The sequence below is a fragment of the Lithobates pipiens genome, unplaced genomic scaffold (genome assembly GCF_037356315.1).
Source record: "Lithobates pipiens isolate NorthernLeopardFrog02 unplaced genomic scaffold, aLitPip1_a1.2 Scaffold_27, whole genome shotgun sequence".
In the NCBI taxonomy this organism is placed as follows: domain Eukaryota; kingdom Metazoa; phylum Chordata; class Amphibia; order Anura; family Ranidae; genus Lithobates; species Lithobates pipiens.
This window is the reverse complement of record NW_027507788.1, coordinates 147,389,298-147,411,573: the sequence shown is the minus strand read 5'-3', so window position 1 is coordinate 147,411,573 and position 22,276 is coordinate 147,389,298. Positions and strand designations below refer to the sequence as shown.

General features: G+C 42.5%; 1 protein-coding gene across 5 annotated transcripts in view; it reads left to right on the top strand.

The window, feature by feature from the left end:
- CFAP74 (cilia and flagella associated protein 74) overlaps positions 1–22,276 on the top strand; it is a 284,293-nt gene that overhangs the window by 173,281 nt on the left and 88,736 nt on the right. For 4 of the 5 annotated variants that reach the window (XM_077457646.1, XM_077457645.1, XM_077457644.1 and 1 more), the window contains one exon: positions 12,278–12,451. The exons of the other annotated variant lie outside the window; for it this stretch is intronic. In XM_077457646.1, coding sequence (XP_077313772.1) covers positions 12,278–12,451 — 174 coding nt within the window. The remainder of the gene's footprint in view (positions 1–12,277; positions 12,452–22,276) is intronic. 5 annotated transcript variants of the gene reach the window in all.

Sequence of the window (22,276 nt, the reverse complement as noted above, 5' to 3'; positions counted from 1 at the left end):
TATGTAGTTCTACAGCTGCGGACATCATGCCCAGGAGGGTGTATTTAATGATGCTTTCCTCCAGAGAACAAAAGGCCAGTAGAAGGAGCTGTGAGCTCCGAGCGCGTAGCCTTTCATTCCACAGAGACAGTCCTGACTCCTTCCTCCCACCCCCTGCCGGTGACATCATTTCCTCTTCTGGATCAAGCTGGACAGCATGGAGCTGACTACTTCCTGGTTTTCCTGAATGTACAGCTACTCAGCACAACATCATACCAGAACCTCTCCCAGCTACCCGGAGCGTGCGAGGAGCCTGTGGGACGCAGTAGAACTGCCAGGACTACATACTTATGATGAGAATTACTCCCACTTATATCTTGTAAGTGTTTTTAATCTTGTGCAATAAATTATACTGTTTTAATACAACTCTTAGAGGTGCCTCCCCCCTTGTTTTGTATAAAGAATGATAAGGTACCAGACTTCAAGGTCACCTACATTTTTCTGAGCAGTGACATTTTTCACAGCTTCACTTGCTTCGGCATGTGGCTGCTCCATCAGATTTTAGAGATATTTGCTTTGTGATTCACAGTCATAAGTATTGCATGATTCGAATCACCAATTTACAGTAACATAATAGCTAATATCCAGATAATTAACTCAGGAAATCCATTGCTATATTTTGTTACAGTAAAATCTGGAGCCCTTCCCGAGCTCATTAGTTCTCTCAATTAACGAAGTCATGATAATTCTAGGTTTTACTGCTTCTGTCGGCAAAGAAGAGGTTCTCCATTATGTCTCTGTATAGATTCTAGCAGTCACTGAAATGAATTGAATCAGCCTGTGGGTAGGATTAATCCTTGGGTATTTATCTCCTAATAGACAAGCCAGTATGGCTTTTCTGTAAGTGAGTAAGGAAAAAATAACCAAAGACATTTCTTGATATTTGTGATCAGACACTAAAAACAAAAATCCAGGCGCACAGACCAGAGGCCAAGTGAAAAGTCAAAAAGAAAAATTAAATATCACTGTGGCTGCAACTCATAGACAAATGAAGACAAAAGATGTACGGTAATCAAAGGGGTGAACAGCGCTGATCAGCAGATATAAATAGGGCCCTCCGAGGCAAAGTAAAAACTTTTTATTATTGTTAAAAAAATATAAATAAATGTTCACCTAGGCATACAGCAGTCAATTGACACAAACACGCAATTTTGCCCTGTAAAATATCATTTTTCCAGTGGGTAATAAAAAGAATTGATCAGAACAGGCCAATTCAGTTCTGACTATAAAGATAATATTATTTCACTTTGTGAGTATCAACAGACTATTGAAGGCAAATGGACGGTATTATACAATTTAAGGCTCCATGCACACTGGAGCTCATAAACTGCAGTTTATTGGAGTTTGGCCATTTTTTTTAAAAGCCCATAAACTCCACTCCATGTTAGCCTATGTGTCCATGCACACATGAACGTTCTTTAGCTTTAATGAGCAGTGGAGTTTACGGCTTTTTTCTGAACGCCAGAAATTTGCGTTCAAAGTTCAGTTTTTCACTGCCAAAAAATGGCAAACACCATAAACGCTCATAAACACGCGTTAATTAGCGTTCAGTGTTCTATTTTTTCAATGCATTGTGGGAGTTTGGAATGCACTGTATGATTTTTGGAGTGTCCTCTGTGTATTTTTATTAAAAACGCCCATAAACGCTAAGAAACACTCATAAACGCTCATAAAATCTTTTTTGATCTTCAGTGTGCATGCAGCCTAATGCCGCGTACACACGACCAGAGTTTTTGACAGCAAGGGCCCAACGGAACGAGTCAGTCGGACAATTCGATCCTGTGTGGGCTACATCGGACCTTTGCTTGGCAAAAATCCAGTGGACTTTAGAAATAGAACATGTTTCAAATTTTTCCGAGAAATACGTTCGTGTGCATGCTAGTCCGACGGACAAAAACCGATGCTAGGGCAGCTATTGGCTACTGGCTATGGACTTCCTTATTCTAGTCCAGTCGTACCTCATCACGTTCAAATCCATTGGACTTTGGTGTGATTGTGTGTGGCCAAGTCCGTTCATTCGGAAAATCAGCTCCTGTTTGGTAATGTTATACACAAATTGTAATGGTAGTGCTGATTGTCACTTTAAACAAGCTGCTAGCAGGCTTCAGCAGACTTTTAACAATCTGTATTCAACATTTATAAATTGGTGTTGAATGGTACTTTAAAAGCTTCAACAAAGCTTACTATGCAGACCATTATGATCAGCTCTTTTAAAGCTTTTCTCCCAGCAGATATAAAAAAAACACTAAACAGAGGTGTGTATTTTACAATTAAATGTAGTTCTATATACAACTAGCATAAATGATACTGTATATATGATCCTATGTCATAGCCTATACAGAAACAATCTGGGAGAGGGAAGTGCAGCACTAGGAGCCAATTAGGCTATGCTGTATGAATTTGTGCTGGTAGGAGGAGAGAGCAGAGTTGTTGACATATTAGTTGACATATTAGTGGGATTGACATGGTCCAATCAGCTGGGTGAAGGAAGCTGACATCGCTATATATCTTAACTGTAACAAAGAATGCAGTGTAACTGGCTGTACTGTCTGGGAGAGGTGTATGAATTATAAAAGAGCCTGGACAGAATTACCAAGTCTAATAAGACAGTACACATACGAAGTGTCTAAAACATTTTGGTGAATCGATTCCAAAGAGATAGGGTAACATAGTGTAATACTTTTTATTAAAGTGGTTGTAAACCCTTACAAACCACTTTGACCTACAGGTAAGCCTAGATTAAGGCTTACATGTAGGTCCAAGAAATATCTCCTAAACCTACACGGTTTAGGAGATATTTACTAAAATACAGCCATCGCTCGTCCGGCGCTGTGAGTGGCTGGAGTAGCGATACCAGGAAGAAAGTGGATGCTCCGGACTACAGGGGACAGCGGTGACATCGCTGGCTCCTGTGTCAGATAAGTGACACATAATGGGCTACTATGTAATTCATAGTAGCCCATTATGCTTTACCTTTGCAGGGAGACAAAGAGGAAGTAAACCCATCAGGGTTTACTTCCTCTTTAAATAGTACTAAAAATATTGCCATGTTTGACGTCACATCCGATGGGGGATTTGCATAATTTCCATCCAGTGGAATGCATGCCGGCTCGCCTGGGCAGCAGTACACCATTCAAAAGGCTGTGTGTGTTGGTGCTTACCTAAAGCATCTGCAAATGTAAGTGTAATGCTTTGAAATATTTTTAGTACATTTTAAAGTGATACTAAAATCTCATCTTTTTTTTTGTTAAAAATAACAAACATGTTATACTTACCTGCTCTGTGCAGTGGATTTGCACAGAGCAGCCCAAATCCTCCTCTTCTGGGGTGCCTCTTCGGCGCTCCTGGCCCCTCCCTGTTCAGTGCCTCCACAGAAAGCAGCTTGCTATGGGGGCACCCGAGCCAAGCCGCAGTTCTGTGTGTCCATTTAGACACAGAACCCTGGCCCGGATCCGCCCCCTCTATGACTCCTCATTTGGCTCACCGACTTTGAATGACAGCAGTGGGAGCCAATGGCGCTTCGCTGCTGTCTTAGCCAACCAGGAGGGAGAGTCCCGGACAGCCAAGTCTCTTGTGCAACATCGCTGTATCGAGTTGGGGCTCAGGTAAGTATTGGTGGGGCTGAGAAGGGCTGCTGCACACAAAATACTTTTTATCTTAACCTCCCTGGCAGTATTCCCGAGTCTGGCTCGGGGTGGAATTAAAGAACCAAAAGCGGTAACCCCGAGCCAGACTTGGGATTGCATCGTAGGATCCAGGAAGAGTGTGCTTACCTTATCCCCTGGATCCAGCGATGTCCCCCCGCTGTATGAGCGGCTAGTCCTCCGCTCTATGTATCACGGAGCCGAACTCTGTTCCCTGCAAGCGTTGCGATGCACGGGGATGGAGAACGGCGCCAAATTCAAAAAGTGAAACACACAAATTACATACAGTATAATGTAATCTTACAGATTACATTGCTGTATGAAATTATTTCACATCCCTTTTGTCCCTAGTGGTCTGCCCAGTGTCCTGCATGTCGTTTTATATTATAAAAACTGTTCTTTCTGCCTGGAAACTGGAGATTGTCCATAGCAACCAAAACTGTCCCTTTACATCAAAAGTGGTTTTAGACCAGCTAGAAAACAGCGATAATAAATTAGAATCACTCGCAGAATTGAGCAATAGTGATTTGTGGGGAGATCCGTCATCAAATACTGAAAAGTAATGACAGCGACAATTCTGCAACTGAGCAAATTTCAGTGTTTTTGATTTGATTACATTATTGAATAATTTTTATTATTATTATATTATTATTTGGTATAATTATTTATAGTTATTTATTATATTGAAATTTATGATTTTGTTTTTCAAATTTTAGACTCTGCTAGACTCTGGTTTGGACAGATTTAAGTGAGTTATTCCTAAGAATTACAGGCCTACAATATAAACCGCCAAATTTCCATGCAAAATAATTGTACCACTTTAAGCATCAAAAATCTGAAATAATCATACCGCCAGGGAGGTTAATGCACAGAATGCATTAAGATAGAAAAACCTCCTGCCTTTGCAACCACTTTAATAAAAACTACTACACCATGGGGGTTATTTACAAAATGCAAATCCACTTTGCACTACAAGTGCAAACTACAAGTGCAAAGTGCACTTGAAATTGCACTGAAAGTGCACTTGGAAGTGCAGTCACTGTAGATCCGAAAGGGATATGCAAGGAAAATAAAAAACAGCATTTTAGCTTGCACATGATTGTATGATAAAATCAGCAGAGCTTCCCCTTCTTTCAGCTCTACAACTCAGATTTACAGCGACTGTACTTCTAAATGCACTTTCAGTGCAATTTCAAGTGCACTTTGCACTTGTAGTGCAAAGTGCATTTGCCTTTTATAAATAACCCTCTATAATACCCTACCTATCTCTTTGGAATCAACTAATTTTCTATGGAGTGGTAGAAATTCTTGGAGATCTTTGATGTTTGCAATATCCATTAGTCCACCAGCTTTGGGAAAGTGATAAGAGGAGACATCTCTGGAGTGTACATGAAAAGCAAGTGAGGCCTTTCATGGCCATTTGTGGTTGGTGAGTGTGACTTTTTGTCCTCACTGTAGTGGATCATGTTTGAATGAATCTCTGGAACTCTCCACCTCAACCTGTCTGGCTATCTGCTACTCTAGCTGCCTTCAGGCAGTCCCTGAAAACTCATGTCTTCAAGAAAGCCTATCACACCTCCAAATAATCTCTTACCACTTACATCAGCTCATTCCCCACAGTCACAACCTTTTGTACCACCTGCCCTACCCTATTAGATAGTAAGCTCTTCTGAGCAGGGCTCTTAATCCTCTTGTATTTTATTGTTTTGTAACTCTATTGTCTCCCTTTTGTATTGTAAAATGCTGCGTAAACTGTTGGCGCTATATAAATTCTGTATAATAATATAATAATAATTAAGGCACATTTTCCCTTTGAAGCACAGTGATTGGAAGAACCTTAAGGGACTTATCTTCTAGTCTATCTATGGACTGTTTTATTTTTATTGTTTATAAGTAGTGCCATACATTAATTTGATCATTTTGAGCAAAGTACTTGTTATGGGTATTGTTATGCCGCATACACACGACCAGACTTTTCGAGTGACTAAGTCTGACAGACTTTCGACGGAGTTCTGACGGAGTTCTGACAGAGTTCTGACGGACTTTCCGAATGAACGGACTTGGCCACACACAATCACACCAAAGTCCGACGGATTCGAACGTGATGACGTATGACTGGACTAGAATAAGGAAGTTCATAGCCAGTAGCCAATAGCTGCCCTAGCGTCGGTTTTTGTCCGTCGGAATAGCACACACACGAGCAGATTTCTCAGTAGGAACTGGGTCCGGCAGAGTTCTGTTGGAAAAATTTGAAACATGTTCCATTTCTAAAGTTTGTCAGACTTTTGCAAATCAAAAGTCCGCTGCAGCCCACACACGTTCGAATAGTCTGCCGGAATCATTCCGTCAGACTTTTGATGTTGAAAAGTCTGGTCGTGTGTACGGGGCATAAGTGTTTCCATATTGTGTTTATACTGTTTAAATAGCGGCTATCTTCGTTTTTAATAGGAGTTTTGTCATTTTTCAGAGTACCAGTAGAAAAAAAAAAATGTGCTCCATCAGTAGATGTTCCATGTTTTGTAAGTAACATCACTGGTCCTGAACTGACATGGAATGATGCAGAGGATGGTGCTGACATCAACACCATACTTGGTTTGGGGTTTATACTTTTTTGATGGCTGAAAAGAATACTGTAGGATAAGTTTATCAAAACTGCAGTAAAGGAAAAAGATTGGGGCAAAAGAGGAGGTGATGTCCCAATAACCAATCACATGTCATCTTTCAGTCATTGGAAATAATTAAGAAAAAAACACTATTTAGGACAACTCAAACTTTTGTTCCTGTGTTCTTTTTACAGTTTCCATGAGTCAGGTATATACAGCAGTCTGACCAGTCATCTACATATACTGAATAAGATTAAAACTGTTTAATAATGTTGGTGTTTCACACTTCATTTCTCAGAGAGTTGATTAAAAATGGGATTATCTTCTTGATAGGCTTTTTTAAGTTACTCATAAAGCCCATTATCATTATCACTGCATCAAGTAGCCTAAACCTGTCTGATATGTTTTAAACATCGCATTCTCATACCAAAAGTTGGGAATCGTATGGCAGTTTTGTGAGAGAAACTAGGCAGGTCTATTAACAAATGACACGCTTGCTGAGAGCTAAGTACTCGAGAGCTCGAGAGTTGATAGAATAATTAAATGCATAAAACGAGTAAAAATTCTGTTATCACTTTGTAAGAAATACTCTCAAGAAAAGCTAGCTGAAGCATGCATAGCCTTTTTTTTGTCGATGTTGAAAAAATCTCTTGTCATTGGTAAAAACCAGTGTATGCCGAGGATAGGGGTTTAAAGCAAACCTATTGCTTTGCCCTGCCCTAAATAGCATTATATAGCAATAGGCTTACTGACACTTTAAAATGACACTTAGGCTGGATTCACACCTATGCAGTTTTAGTGCTTTTTGCATTTTGCAGACTTGCACTACAGTCCATGTACCATGGTTTCCTATGGAACACGATCTGTAGGGCAAATCTGCAAAATGCAAAAAGCACTAAAAATGCATAGGTGTGAATCAGGCCTAATTCATTTATCTAGCAAGTCTACCATGGCTCTGTTTTTTTTATTTTTATTTTTTTTATTCTTTTTATCATTTATAAAATCTCTTAGCATTGTTTTCAGGCTCTGTTCACACTAGTGCAATTTCAGATGTGAGTTGTATTACATAGAATCTCATGAAAATGGAAATCACATTGTTTTCAATGGTGCCCATTCACACCAATGCAACTTAGCTCAGTACAATTTTGGAAAAGGTTCCTGTACTAGTTTGGTGCGATTCTAGCACAATTTTGAACCAATAGAATATACAAACCACTTGAGTAGCATCCAAGTTGCACTACATAATCATACTGAAAATCTGATCAAAATGGGATCACAGCAGTGTGAACCTAGCCTCTGGTTTCTTTTTTTCTCCTTTGTCCCCCACTGATGCATGTCACAACTACTAGTGTAGAGCGAACAGTGCTGTTATTTGTAGTCTCATGCTCCGCTGTATGTACTAGAATTCCCATAGAGGTCAATGTGTCTGCAGGCACTTTAAATATGTAGTGCATCTCAGGGGTGAGCAGGAAAGGGTGGCTACATTCACAGACACAAGAGGCATGGAAAGCCAACATAGCTACCTTGAACAGGAAGTCTGAAAACAACAAAAAAAAAAGCTTGTATTTGAACGATGGAATAAAATAAAAGGTACAATCTGGTTACATTTAGATGCATTGCATTTATTTTATTTTATAAAAAAAATTTGAGTTTACTGTCACTTTTAATAATCAATTCTTCTCCCACTCTGTGTTTGGACCGTGATAGAGCTTTAAACGATTGATGAGATGCTCATAGATCCTCCTTCTCCTTGTCTGAGTGCTGCTGTAAGAGGATATAAAGGGCATAAGGCCGATAATAGGAATCATGGCAGCTGCTGCCCAACATTCTGACTGAGCATATTGTGCCCCTCAGAAGTAGGTTATTTGTGTGTTTTTCAGAGAAGTAATCTGCCCTCTAGTGAACGCCAGTAAAGTGCTAAGCAAGCCTTTATTTTTACCCCAATGGAACCCTTGACATAATTTCCGCATCTTGGGGGAACCCTGGCTAAAATTAAACAATTGGGGTCAGAGAGAAGAATGTTCCTTACTTTGATGTTCAGTGGGAAGAATGTTCCTCTTACAATGGTGGTTGGAATGCTACCCTTAGACAAACAAAAAGATGATTGGCGTCATGCTGCCAAGTGTTGTTGGTCTTGGAATTATGCAGACACGATTAGGTTAGAGGTTAGAGGTCAATCATCCATAGCTCAAGGAGCCCCTGTCTACCTATGCAGGAACATGCAAAAAGAAAAAAAGGTTGATATTGGGAATCCCACTAGTAAGAGTACATGGCGGTGGTATCCACAGTGAAAAAAAAATGGTGAGTCACCAGACAGAAAAAAGTAGGACACCACAGCTGCTACCATCCCAAAAGATATTGATAAAAAGTCAAAGCAAAACTTACATATCAATGAAAAATAGTACTGGTGCCCTCTAAGTCCAGTCCTACACCCCCTTTGCGACCCTGTCCACAGATCCACCCACCTGCAACTACCCCTCCTCCCCCCCCCACACACACACACTCATCAAGGTCGCCTCACCCACGCTCCACACCCCCCCCAAAAGGGGCCCAAGTGCAACCTGATAAGAGACACACAAAGACAGTGGACGAAGTAGGGAGATACAGTGGTGTGAAAAAGTGTTTGCCCCCTTCCTCATTTCCTGTTCCTTTGCATGTTTGTCACACTTAAGTGTTTCGGAACATCAAACCAATTTAAACAATAGTCAAGGACAACACAAGTAAACACAAAATGCAATTTGTAAATGAAGGTGTTTATTATTAAAGGTGAAAAAAAATCCAAACCATCATGGCCCTGTGTGAAAAAGTGATTGCCCCCCTTGTTAAAATATACTATAACTGTGGTTGTCCACACCTGAGTTCAATTTCTCTAGCCACACCCAGGCCTGATTATTGCCACACCTGTTCACAATCAAGGCATCACTTAAATAGGAGCTGCTTGACACAGTAAGGTCCACCAGAAGATCCTTAAAAGCTACACATCATGCCGAGACCCAAAGAAATTCAGGAACAATTGAGAAAGAAAGTAATTGAGATCTATCAGTCTGGAAAGGGTTATAAAGCCATTTCCAAAGCTTTGGGAATCCAGCGAACCACAGTGAGAGCCATTATTCACAAATGGTGAAGACATGGAACAGTGGTGAACCTTCCCAGGAGTGGCTGGCCGCCCAAAATTACCCCAAGAGCGCAGCGACGACTCATCCAAGAGGTCACAAAAGACCCCACAACAACGTCCAAGGAACTGCAGGCCTCACTTGCCTCAGTTAAGGTCAGCGTTCATGCCTCCACCATCAGGAAAAGACTGGGCAAAAATGGCCTGCATGGCAGAGTTCCAAGGAGAAAACCACTGCTGAGCAAAAAGAACATCAAAGCTCGTCTCAATTTCTCCACAACACATCTTGATGATCCCCAAGACTTTTGGGACAACATTCTGTGGACCGATGAGACAAAAGTGGAACTCTTTGGAAGGTGTGTGTCCAAGTATATCTGGCGTAGAAGGAACACTGCATTTCATAAAAAGAACATTATACCAACAGTAAAATATGGTGGTGGTAGTGTGATGGTCTGGGGCTGTTTTGCTGCTTCAGGACCTGGAAGACTTGCCGTGATAAAAGGAACTATGAATTCTGCTGTCTACCAAGAGATCCTGAAGGAGAATGTCCGACCATCTGTTCGTGTACTCAAGCTGAAACGAACTTGGATTCTGCAGCAGGACAATGATCCTAAACACACCAGCAAGTCCACCACCGAATGGCTGAAGAAAAACAAAATGAAGACTTTGGAGTGGCCTAGCCAAAGTCCTGACCTGAATCCTATTGAGATGTTGTGGTATGACCTTAAAAAGGCCGTTCATGCTCGAAAACCCTCTAATGTAACTGAATTAGGACAATTATGCAAAGATGAGTGGGCCAAAATTCCTCCAGGACGCTGTAAAAGCCTCATTGCACGTTATCGCAAACGCTTGGTTGCAGTTGTTGCTGCTAAGGGTGGCCCAACCAGTTATTAGGTTTAGGGGGCAATCACTTTTTCACACAGGGCCATGATGGTTTGGATTTTTTTTCACCTTTAATAATAAACACCTTCATTTACAAATTGCATTTTGTGTTTACTTGTGTTGTCCTTGACTATTGTTTAAATTGGTTTGATGTTCCGAAACACTTAAGTGTGACAAACATGCAAAGGAACAGGAAATGAGGAAGGGGGCAAACACTTTTTCACACCACTGTATGGCTAAATAGCCAAAAACACCACATAGGATAAATGTGATCACTCAAAACTCTCCTCTCGAAACATCCGCTGACCACGGCAGACCCACAGAGGACCCTAAATAAGAGTACCTAGCACCTGAGGATAACCAGACCAGGAGTAGCAGATGGCCCATAATCTGCTGGGAAGACCCAGCCAATGTCCCAACAAAAAGGGGTATCCACCAGCAGGTCTTTGAGATAATTGTAGCTAACACAGTGAATCCCCAGTAGTTGACCAACCATCTACAGATGGAAATAAGCTCAAATTTGGAGGTCCTATAGACCATTACATAGGAGTAGGAAATTCTCTCTCATATGTGGGTGCTATCCAAACGTTTGCTAACCAGTCCATATAGTCCACAGTCCTATGCATACATGCAAAGTAACATATGTATACAAGGCAATTTTATCTACAGGTATGAACAAAAAACTGAATGCAGTGGTGACTCCTCAATGATTGGCATGTATGTAAGGATGGCAGGTGCTTGCAGTGCACAGCCAGTGACTAGGGTGATGAAGATTCCACACTGTAATGCATGAGTGCAGACATAGCAGGTGTTTGCAAGTATGCTAGTGATGTGTGGACAGTTCTATGTCCCTAGCAAGCACGAAACTGTGAGATTCAAAGACCTAGGCAACATCAAAGCACCAGGACTGATATAAGTCCATATGTACACTGGGGGGAGGTTAATCATATCCTAGACCCCAGCCAGGAGTTGAACACTCCATCCACAGTCCGATAAAACATGACTGAAGTAGCCAAAAGGAGGGGCCACTGTGGAGGTGCTGGTGTCTAAGACCACTGTCGTTGTATGGAAACCCAAAGGGGGGCAGCTTTTTCTCACATGAATTTGTCTGTCCTACCGGCATCACTCACATGCAGTCTCACAGAGCAAGATAGCGCTGTCATCTATGTGGCTGATCTTCTGGCTCAAAGGCTGGCTATATCCACCATGGTGCATTCAGCATAGTTAGCGATGAATCCTGTAACCAGTCCTCTGAGGCCCTATGAATGTCCACCTAGCATGCATCCCCATGGCCTTCTGGAGCACAAGTGGGATAGAAGGGGTCCAAGCCCTATGTCAATGTTTTGTCCCACCACCGGATCTTCCTCAGGGTGGTGTTTTTGGCTATTTAACCATATTTCCTTATTTATAACATCCACTGTCTTTGTGCATCTCCTATTGGGTTTCACTTCTGGGAGGAGGTGGGGGGGTTGAAGGGTAAGGGGGCTTGACGAGTGTGTGGGGGGGAGGTACAGGGTAGTTCCGGGTGGATGGATCTGTGGGTGTGGTTGCAGGGGGTTGTCGGATTGGACTTAAAGGGCATCAATATTATTTTTATTTTGTTATCTTTAATTTTGATTTTTTTTCTTTTTTTTTTTGCAATAAATATATCTTTTGGGATGGTAGCTGCTGTGGTGTCCTAGCCTTTCTATCTTTCTATTTGGTACCTCTGCAGGGGCTGAGAATAGCTGCACTAAGCCCTTAACCCACCATTCAACAGTCCAGTGCCAGTTTTGGAACCTTCTATAGCAGAAGAGAAACTTAATGATTTAAGCTCTATCATGTGGACCATAGATTGCCTGTACTTTAGCAGCAGTATTCATTTAAACAGTTTTTTGTTTGTTTTGTTTTTTTTTGTGTTTTTTTAGTACCTATCAGATTTGCATTAAAGAAAAAGAATGAAGCAGCTAACAGCTAAGATGTATTAATGTTTTCTTAAAAATTTTTTTTCTTTTCAGACCCGACCTGTTATCTTTACTGTTCATGCTATTGTGACCACATCAGACCTGGAAATCAACCCAACTGAGGTGGATTTTGGTTACTGTACTATCTTTGAATCAGTTCAAACATCCATTCAACTAACAAACAAGTCAATCCTGCCCCAGGAGTTTGGTTTTGTGGGAATCCCAGAGGTAGGCATTTAAAACAATGGTATCTAGGACAGGCCATAACATACGAATGTTGATGCAGTTGCCCTGTAAATATCTAAAAAGTTAAGTCCAAAACATCTACTATATATTTAAAGTACATGATTGCAGCATTCATCTTCGGACCTTGTCTTAGTGTACAACTGCGTCACCCCTCACCAGGTCAGTACCAAGGCGAGAACTCCTTCATAATGCCTGTGAACAGTAGTCACAATGGCTGCTGTAATCTATATCTCTTGATGCTGATTGGTTGGCAGTCACGTACAGGCAGTTTGACTGTCAAAAAATGGGCACTGCTGTTGCTATTATGCCCAGGACCCTCAGAAAACGAACTTTAAAGCCCCATACACACTATCAGATTTTCTGCAGATTTTTTTCCTTCAGATTTACCAAAACCATATAATATGAGGTCAAACCTTAGGCGTTCCAATGTTTATGCAATCAGGCAGGCCCTTGCACTACATGGTTTTGGTAAATCTGAAGGAAAAATTCAGCAAAAACTCTGATAGTGTGTATGGGGCTTCATAGAAGCCACACAAATGTTTGTGAATTGCAGATCTTGCGTTAGTATGTGTGAATGTTCAATTCAGAATTATTTAGCATAGTTCTCTTTTAAATTTGACTAAAATCCTAGTTTCACTTCAAATGTGTCATTGGTCTGCTGCTAATGCATTTTAATAGTAGCTGTTGATAAAGCCTGAAGCTTCCCTTCAATTGTTTCCCCCCCCCCACAAAAAACACTTTATAACATGGCATTTTTGTATTTTATTCATATTGTAATGAAGTTAACATTTAATGAATCTGGAGAACTGTGGGGCACTAAAATCTCTTGCTGAAAACGTTAAAGTGTATTGGGATTACTCATCCAAACAATAGTTTAGTAATTACAAAACCTCCCACTTTAAAATGCAGTTGAAAAGGAGGGAGAGTTTTGTTGAAGGCCTAATTATTTACATTTACATAGCTTTAGGATGAATATTACACATCACCTGCCTACACGATATGCACATACAGCTTACTTTACCCATTAGTGTCTGCAAGCCATAGATCCACATCCTAATGAACCCTGAATTAGCCCAGCAGTATTAAATATACAAAAAGAAAAAATGCAGCCTTTTGCGCAATAATAAATTTCATCCCCACAGAAGGTCTGCTTCTCCACCAGATATTCCTCCTTTTCTTGGATAAATGATTTCTAGCATCATTCAACCAACTTCCTGTTACCCCAGGTGGTCATTGGGTGTCATGTGGGAGTGCATCATTTTGCCCACCTGGCATCATGTTACTGCTGCACTAAATGATAACTCAGACGTCATTATGTGCAGAAGTAAGGACCACCCACCATCAACAAATCGGGAAGGAAGAATCTATGATGTAATGAAACTGGCCAGAAGACCTTTGGGGAAAAGGTATGTATCCTTTAATAAAACTGGAGTTGGACTTTAAAAAAGAACTCTGCCCAAAACTTTAAATTGACAAATAACATAAGTCAATCTCATTTTATAAAAACTATTACTTGCTGCTTTATACTACACGTACACAAAAGAACAAAAAAATATCTGTGTGTAATCACTCCTCCTCAACATGTCATTGTTGATCAAGTCACATGTTTGGCCTATGGAGCACCTGTGCACTGGTCTACCTGGGGGTAAAATAATGACTGGCGGGGGGAAAACACCAACCTAAATGCATAGTCACGCATTATTGCCTGAGCCACCCATGTTCAACTGGATTTGGCCTTATGGCTCTTTGAAAATGTACATTCTTTCTTTACAAAGGTATTTTAAACCATACATAAAGTAAAACATATAATATTAACAGTAGAGACAAATCATCTTTAGTTGATCTAACAATTGTAATTTTTCTTAAATTAAATAATTGTTTTGACCTTTCATCCTTTATTGCATCTCAATGTAAGGTGCCAAATTTCAGAAAAAACACACCTGTGTGATTTTGTGGCCCTACATCCAGCACCTCCACAGCCACCACAGCCACCACAGCAGCATGGCGGTCAACCACCTGTCTATATACATGCAGTCTAGTGAGGACTGTATGGCCTTTCTTAGGGTAGGTTTCCAGGTGGTGACTGTTCAAGATGATGTGTGGATAATGTATCTTCAAACCGCCACCGCCATCTTTTCACACAGGCCATGTCCATTCCAATCGGCAGGGTATCCATTGACAGGTCCCCTTCTAAATCAGAGCCAAACAGTACAGATGTCAGTTTTTCACATATGTCAAAATAGTTTTGGCCTCTCAGACCCTAACGGACCCATGTTAGGTCTGTGGGCAGGTGGGCAGGCAAAGGCCTGGAGGAGCTCCGCTATGAGGAAAGATTCGAGGAATTGAATTTATTCTCTCTCGGCAAAAGGAGATTAAGGAGGGGATATGATCAACATGTATAAATACATAAGTGCCCCAAATAGTAATCTTGGTATTGAGTTATTCACGCTAAGGTCATCACAGAGGACAAGGGGGCACTCTACATTAGGAGGAAAAGAGATTTCATCTCCCAATACTGAAAGGTTTATTCAAAGAAAGAGCTGTAAAAATTTGGAATATGCTCCCTCAAGAGCTGGTACTGTCCAGCTCAGTAGAGTGCTTTAAAAAAGGCCTGGATTCTTGTCTAAATATACATAATATAACTGGACATTAACATTTATAGGTAACATTGATCCAAGGAATATCTGATTTGCCTCTTGGGGGATCAGTAAGGAGTGTTTTCCACTGCTGGAGAAAATTGGGTCATGCTTTGCTGGGGTTTTTTGCCTTCCTCTGCATCAACCGTGGGTATAGTATTGTGTGTGTATATAGGATTGTCTGTCATTTTTATTCAATTTTTTCCCTTTTTATTGGTTGTACTAGATGGACTTGTGTCTTCTTTCAGCCAGACTAACAATTTAACTATATTGCTACTATCGTCCCCTCCCTAGAGTGTCCAGGGGATGTAAATGGATGTTCTTACTTGTAGGTCTGACTACGTCTGATTTGGCACATTTATGTCCACAAAAATGGAAAAGGACTTAGACATTTTCTATTTTTTTTTCTGTCCTGGTTGGACTTGGAGGTAAACAGATGCACATCAGTTTATATCTGCCTGCCCATAGACTGACATTGAGCTTTCATTCAGATCCACCGGAAAACTGACAGGCTGATCTGATCAGACTGCCAGTGTGAAAGGAGCCTTCTACTTTCCATCAAATTTCAGCTTTTTAGATGAGTACTATAAAATGTAATGCCACAATATGAGACATTCATTAGGAACCATTTCTGAGATCTTTTCACTATAATGGAAATCAGTAGGAGCCTAGTTGTAGGGTTGTACTGCAAACAACACCTTTTTAACCACTTCCAGCCCAAGAACATCATAGGACTTCTTTGAATTTGAGTGGGGATATCTGAATGATGCCTGCAGCTACAGGCATCATTCAGATATCATCTTTTTCGGCCAGCGATTCTGTGCTCCGTAAGAACAATCATAGCGGCAGTTCAGCCGCTTGATAGTTCTTACAGGCGGCAGGAGGGGACCTCTGCCCTGCTTCTTCGGGCTCACCCATATGATCAGGGAGCCGAAGAACGAATCAGTCTCCTCCGGAAGTTGATCATAGAGATTTCTGGAGACCAGATGGTCCCCAGTCATCTCTATGACCCTCAGAGGCCTGGGCGTGACGTTATGACATCACGTCCAGGCCAGCGGATGTAAGTAAAGCTGGGGACACGGCTGGAAATGCAGAGACAGTTCATTTTTTTCTTTTGATCTCTGTCTTTCCAGCCTGGAGGAGAGATGTGGGGCCTACATTCCTTGTAATAGCAATAAAAGTGATTAAAAAATAAAGAGAAAGTGTAAAAATAAAAAAATAAAGGTAAAATATACAATGAAAAAATAAATAATTTTAAGGCGCCCCCGGACTCATGTGCTCACGCACAGAAGTGAACGCATACATAAGTTGCGCCCATATATGTAAACACAGTTCAAATCACACATGTGAGGTATTGCTGCGTGCATTAGAGTAAGAGCAACAATTCTAGCCCAATTTTCTAGCAAAAAAATTATGATTTTTACATGTAGGAGAGGAGTGCCAGAATAGGCCTGGTATGGAAGTGTTTAAACTCAAGTGTTTAGATTCAGGTGATCCATATCTCATCTAATTGGATATACACTAACAAGTGTCGATCCAAAACATCCATCAGTCAGCCACAGAAGCTGATTACAGTAAGCCTATGGTAACCATACCTGGTCAGATTTTTGCATGTGCTGCACCCAGGGAGGAACTAGTGAAATACTCATCAACATTTTGATACAAATACAAATGAGATTAAAACTCCTTCTGTATTACATAATATATCCAAATCAATCAGGAAACAGTAATAACTTGCACATTTCAGACACATTACTATGACTAAGGACCATGCTTTTAAGGTTTATCTAATAAAACTTGAGTTTTAATTTTAATACCAGTCCAGTAATACACAGTATTTCAGAAGCTTCTACTGTTTTTTGGCTGTATTAGACTTCTGCACCTTATAGAGTGTGGCAGTAATGTTATAGTCATCCTGTTGTAGTCCGCTCCACTGGTAGAGTTGTAGTCATCCTGTTTTCACCTTTCTAAATTATTTTTGCATCTCAGTGCTGCTGATCTCCTCAATCCTATTTCAGTCACTTTCTTTTTACATGCACTTGCTCCGGTATTAGCTGCACATCATTGTTTAGGACTGGCTTACAGATATTGACATCTGTTGGACATGCCAATGTGTGTCAATACAGACACTTGTAGCCTCCATCAGGGGAATGTGTGACTCTGTAAAAGGAAGTCACCCATTAAAAAATATGAAAACTACAGAGTACCTACATATTAAAGATTTCACTGTTTAAGAGACCAAAGAGTAAATGGAGGAACATAAAAAGAAACACATTTTTTCACCAAGGAGACCTGGGATAAACCACCAGGGAACAGGTTCTATAGTCCAGCAACTGGGACCGACAACCCCCATAGAGAAGCCCTCCATCTAGTGCCCCCCCATCGATAAGACCACCACAATGAGCAAAGTGGGGAAGATCAATAGACTCCAGAGAGGGTGTAGAGGTAATTAGGAGGGCCCAAAGGAAAAAAGAGTGGTAGGAGGGGTATCTTTAATTTGAGTTTAATATTGATTAGTCTAGTGCAAATAAATACTATGTGATCAATCAGTTTTTGGTGGAGTTGTAATATTGTGTATTTGAAATATTTTCAGATATAGTTGCAAAATCATTTTGGCCAAATGTAATTTATCACTATGTAAATAATGGTTTTCAGTGGAGCTGTTTATAAATTGTGATATTTGTATGATTTCGATGTTTAGTATTCTTGCAATTGTATCTACATCAAGTAGGGATAATTTTTTTTCAAATTTATAGTGGCAGGTGTAATAATTATATAAATAATTTTTTTTTTTTTTGCATTGGAGAGACAAAGGGGTTACTTGTGACAGAGAGGAGGAAGCTTTTTTTGTATGTAAGGTTGTCCATATGACAGCAGAGATGTCATTCCTGAGGAAGTAATTTTTTGACAAAACATGTTGAATGGCATTAGTCTGTGATGTCTTCACATCTACCAGAATAATATCGGTGACTCTTCTCCTGATCTATGGAGGTAGCCATGTCCAGTAAGGCATTTGCTAAACAGTGCTGTATAGCACATGGTACAGTGAGTTTTTTTTTGTGGTTTTTAATAAAGTTTTAAATGGTTTTATGCTATGTGAGCCTCTTCTCCTTTATTTGTCCTGAGTTTCTATAGAAAGGCGAGCCTGCATGTTATAGGAGGAAAAAGGAGGAGAGAGTAGATCCAGCTAAAATATATTTTTTTTGTAATTCCTTTATTTACCCCTTAACCACTTCAATACCAGGCACTTTTACGCCCTTCCTGCCCAGGCCAATTTTCAGCTTTGAGAGCTGTCTAAGGCCGCGTACACACGGGCGGACTGTTCGCCCAACCTTGTTCGGCAAACAGTTTCATCAAACAGTCCGCTCAAAATTTGCATGAGCGGACTTGCCCACACACGAGCGGACTGTTTGACGAACAAGGTTGGGCAAACAGTTCGCTCAACTTTTGAAATGAACGGACTCGCCCACGTAAGGCGGAGGCAAATCCGCCCATTTCGAGCGCGTGTACAGGTAGGCGGGGCCCGCGAAGGACACGTCGCGGACTCCGCCGCCTGGAATGGGCTTAAAGGGGAACCCCAACGCCGAAAAAAATCGGCGTGGGGGTTCCCCCCAAGTCCACACCAGACCCTTGTCCGAGCACGCTACCCGGCCGGCCAGGAAAGGGGGGCGAGCGAGCGCGCCCCCCCTCCTGAGCCGTACCAGGCCGCGTGCCCTCAACATGGGGGGTGCCTTGGGGAAGGGGGGGCCGCGCGGCCCCCCCACCCCAAAGCACCTTGTCCCCATGTTGATGAGGACAAGGGCCTCTTCCCGACAACCCTGGCCGTTGGTTGTCGGGGTCTGCGGGCGGGGGGCTTATCGGAATCCGGGAGCCCCCTTTAAGAAGGGGGCCCCCGGATACCGGCCCCCCACCCTATGTGAATGAGTATGGGGTACAATGTACCCCTACCCATTCACCTGTGAACTAAAGTACAATAAAAAACACAACACAGAGAAAAAATATTTTATTGCACAGCTCCGGGGGTCTTCTCGCCGGACTCCTCCGCTATGTGTGTGTAGCTCTTTTGCTAGCGGAGGAGTCCGGCTTTCTTCCTCCCCGCCGCCGGCCTCTTCTCCCGACTTCGGGGGTCTTGTCCCCCTCTTCGGTTCTTCTGCCGGGCCACCGCGCCTGGTCCGGTGGCCCGGTCTTCTGTCGCCGTCTTCCGTTCTTCTGTCGCCGCCTTCGGTTCTTCTGCCGGGCCACCGCGCCTTCTTGTAGCTCTTTTACAGGCGGTGGCCCGGTCTTCTGTCGCCGCTGTCGTCGCCGCCGCCGCCGCCGCCGCCTTCCGTTCTTGTTCTTCTTCTTGTTCTTCTTCTTCTTCTCCTGGAGATGTTGACTCGACGAGCTCTCCGGCCGGAATGCCAGAGCCGCGCTGTGCGGTCACTTATATAGTGACAATGGGGCGGTGTCACATGGTATATGTCACATGGGTTGGTCACATGGTGACCCCGCCCCCTTACGATGTCATAGTCCCCATGTGACATCAACCCATGTGACCAACCCATGTGACATATACCATGTGACACCGCCCCATTGTCACTATATAAGTGGCAGCGGAGCGTGTCCCTGGCATTCCGGCCGGAGAGATCGTCGAGTCAACATCTCCAGGAGAAGAAGAAGAAGAACAAGAAGAAGAACAAGAACGGAAGGCGGCGGCGGCGGCGACGACAGCGGCGACAGAAGACCGGGCCACCGCCTGTAAAAGAGCTACAAGAAGGCGCGGTGGCCCGGCAGAAGAACCGAAGGCGGCGACAGAAGAACGGAAGACGGCGACAGAAGACCGGGCCACCGGACCAGGCGCGGTGGCCCGGCAGAAGAACCGAAGAGGGGGACAAGACCCCCGAAGTCGGGAGAAGAGGCCGGCGGCGGGGAGGAAGAAAGCCGGACTCCTCCGCTAGCAAAAGAGCTACACACACATAGCGGAGGAGTCCGGCGAGAAGACCCCCGGAGCTGTGCAATAAAATATTTTTTCTCTGTGTTGTGTTTTTTATTGTACTTTAGTTCACAGGTGAATGGGTAGGGGTACATTGTACCCCATACTCATTCACATAGGGTGGGGGGCCGGTATCCGGGGGCCCCCTTCTTAAAGGGGGCTCCCGGATTCCGATAAGCCCCCCGCCCGCAGACCCCGACAACCAACGGCCAGGGTTGTCGGGAAGAGGCCCTTGTCCTCATCAACATGGGGACAAGGTGCTTTGGGGTGGGGGGGCCGCGCGGCCCCCCCTTCCCCAAGGCACCCCCCATGTTGAGGGCACGCGGCCTGGTACGGCTCAGGAGGGGGGGCGCGCTCGCTCGCCCCCCTTTCCTGGCCGGCCGGGTAGCGTGCTCGGACAAGGGTCTGGTGTGGACTTGGGGGGAACCCCCACGCCGATTTTTTTCGGCGTTGGGGTTCCCCTTTAAGCCCATTCCAGGCGGCGGAGTCCGCGACGTGTCCTTCGCGGGCCCCGCCTACCTGTACACGCGCTCGAAATGGGCGGACTTTCCGAGCGGGAACAGTCCGCTCATTTCGAAAGTACAGCGGACAAGCCCACACACGGGCGGACTGTTCGCTCAAACACAGTTTCAGCGGACAGTTTTTCGGAATTTCCGAAAGACTTTGTCCGTCCAACTGTCCGCTGAAACTGTCCGCTGAAAGCCCACACACGAGCGGACTGTCCGCCCAAACACTGTTCAGCGGACAAGGTTGGGCGAACAGTCCGCCCGTGTGTACGCGGCCTTACTTTGAATGACAGTTGCACGGTCACGCAACACTGTACCTAGATGAAATGTTATCATTTTTTTCACACAAATGGAACTTTCTTTTTGTGGTATTTAATCACCACTGCTTTTTTTAATTCTTTGCTAAACGAAAAAAGGCAAAACATTAAAAAAAAAATGTTTTCTTAATTTGTGTTTTGCAAATAATCTTTCTTCATAAATTTAGACCAAAATGTATTCTGCTATAGTTCTTTGATGAAAATAACCCAAATCAGTGTTTATTATTTAGTATGTAGAAAAGTTAGAGTGCACAAATTATGGTATATACAGTTTTTCACAAAAGTGAGTACACCCCTCACATTTTTGTAAATATTTAATTATATATTTTTATGTGACAAAACTGAACTTAACATAACGTGTGTGCCAGTGACCAGGGACAATGACTTGGTAACAGTATGTTAAAAAAAAAAAAAATGTTTTCAATTTTTTAGAATGTCTTTTCTTTTTTTTTTACATACTCTGACCAGAGCAATACAGTGTTACCATAATAATTACATAAAATGATTGCTTATAGCAGTGAATTTCACTGCTATAAGCACATATTTTTATTGAATGACAGTGTGTAGACACTGTGTGTTGTTGTGATTGGCTGCGATTGGTCACAGCTAATCACATAGTACAAATGGGCTGTGATTGGCCCTGCCTGTACCATGTGATCACTTTGACCAATCACAGATAGCACCACAATTGTATACAATGAATGGCATGACAGGAAGCCATTAGATGTTTACAACTGTCATGTGTTCTGCTGTGATTGATCACAGCGATCGCATTTTACCAGCAGCGGGCCAATGCACTGATGAAGTCATGGGTGACAGAACGCGCCGGAGCATTGCCCATTCTTAGGAAGACGTCCCAGAACAATAGGGTTCCTGTCCGTTTGTCATTTTACAATGAGTCCACTACATATATTTGTGCAGAGGGCTTATTAATTATTTAAAAATCCTGTAGAGCTTGAGAAATATTATCTGGGAGGGTGTGAGATAGTTAACCAACAAGGGTTAATTTTCCAATATCCCTCTGGGAATGGAGACTGTCAAATTAAAGTAAGGACCGATGGGCACTGATCTGACAGACCACTAGCAGAATAGGCCACATTAGCAATCAAAGGTAGAATAAAAGTGTTACCCAATGCTACCAATTCTCGACAAAGAAATGCGTCTGAGAAAACATTTAAAAAAATTTAACCTCCAGGTTCCTCAACCTGCCAAATGTCAATTAGGCCTATTTTCTGAAAAAACATTCAAAGGGAGTGGGGGAGGTAACATTAGGTTGGTCAACCACATTGTACTTATCAAGTGCAGGATTTAAATAATTGTTAAAATCCCCCACAACCACAATAGGAATATCTGATTTATCCATCAAAAATTGCAAA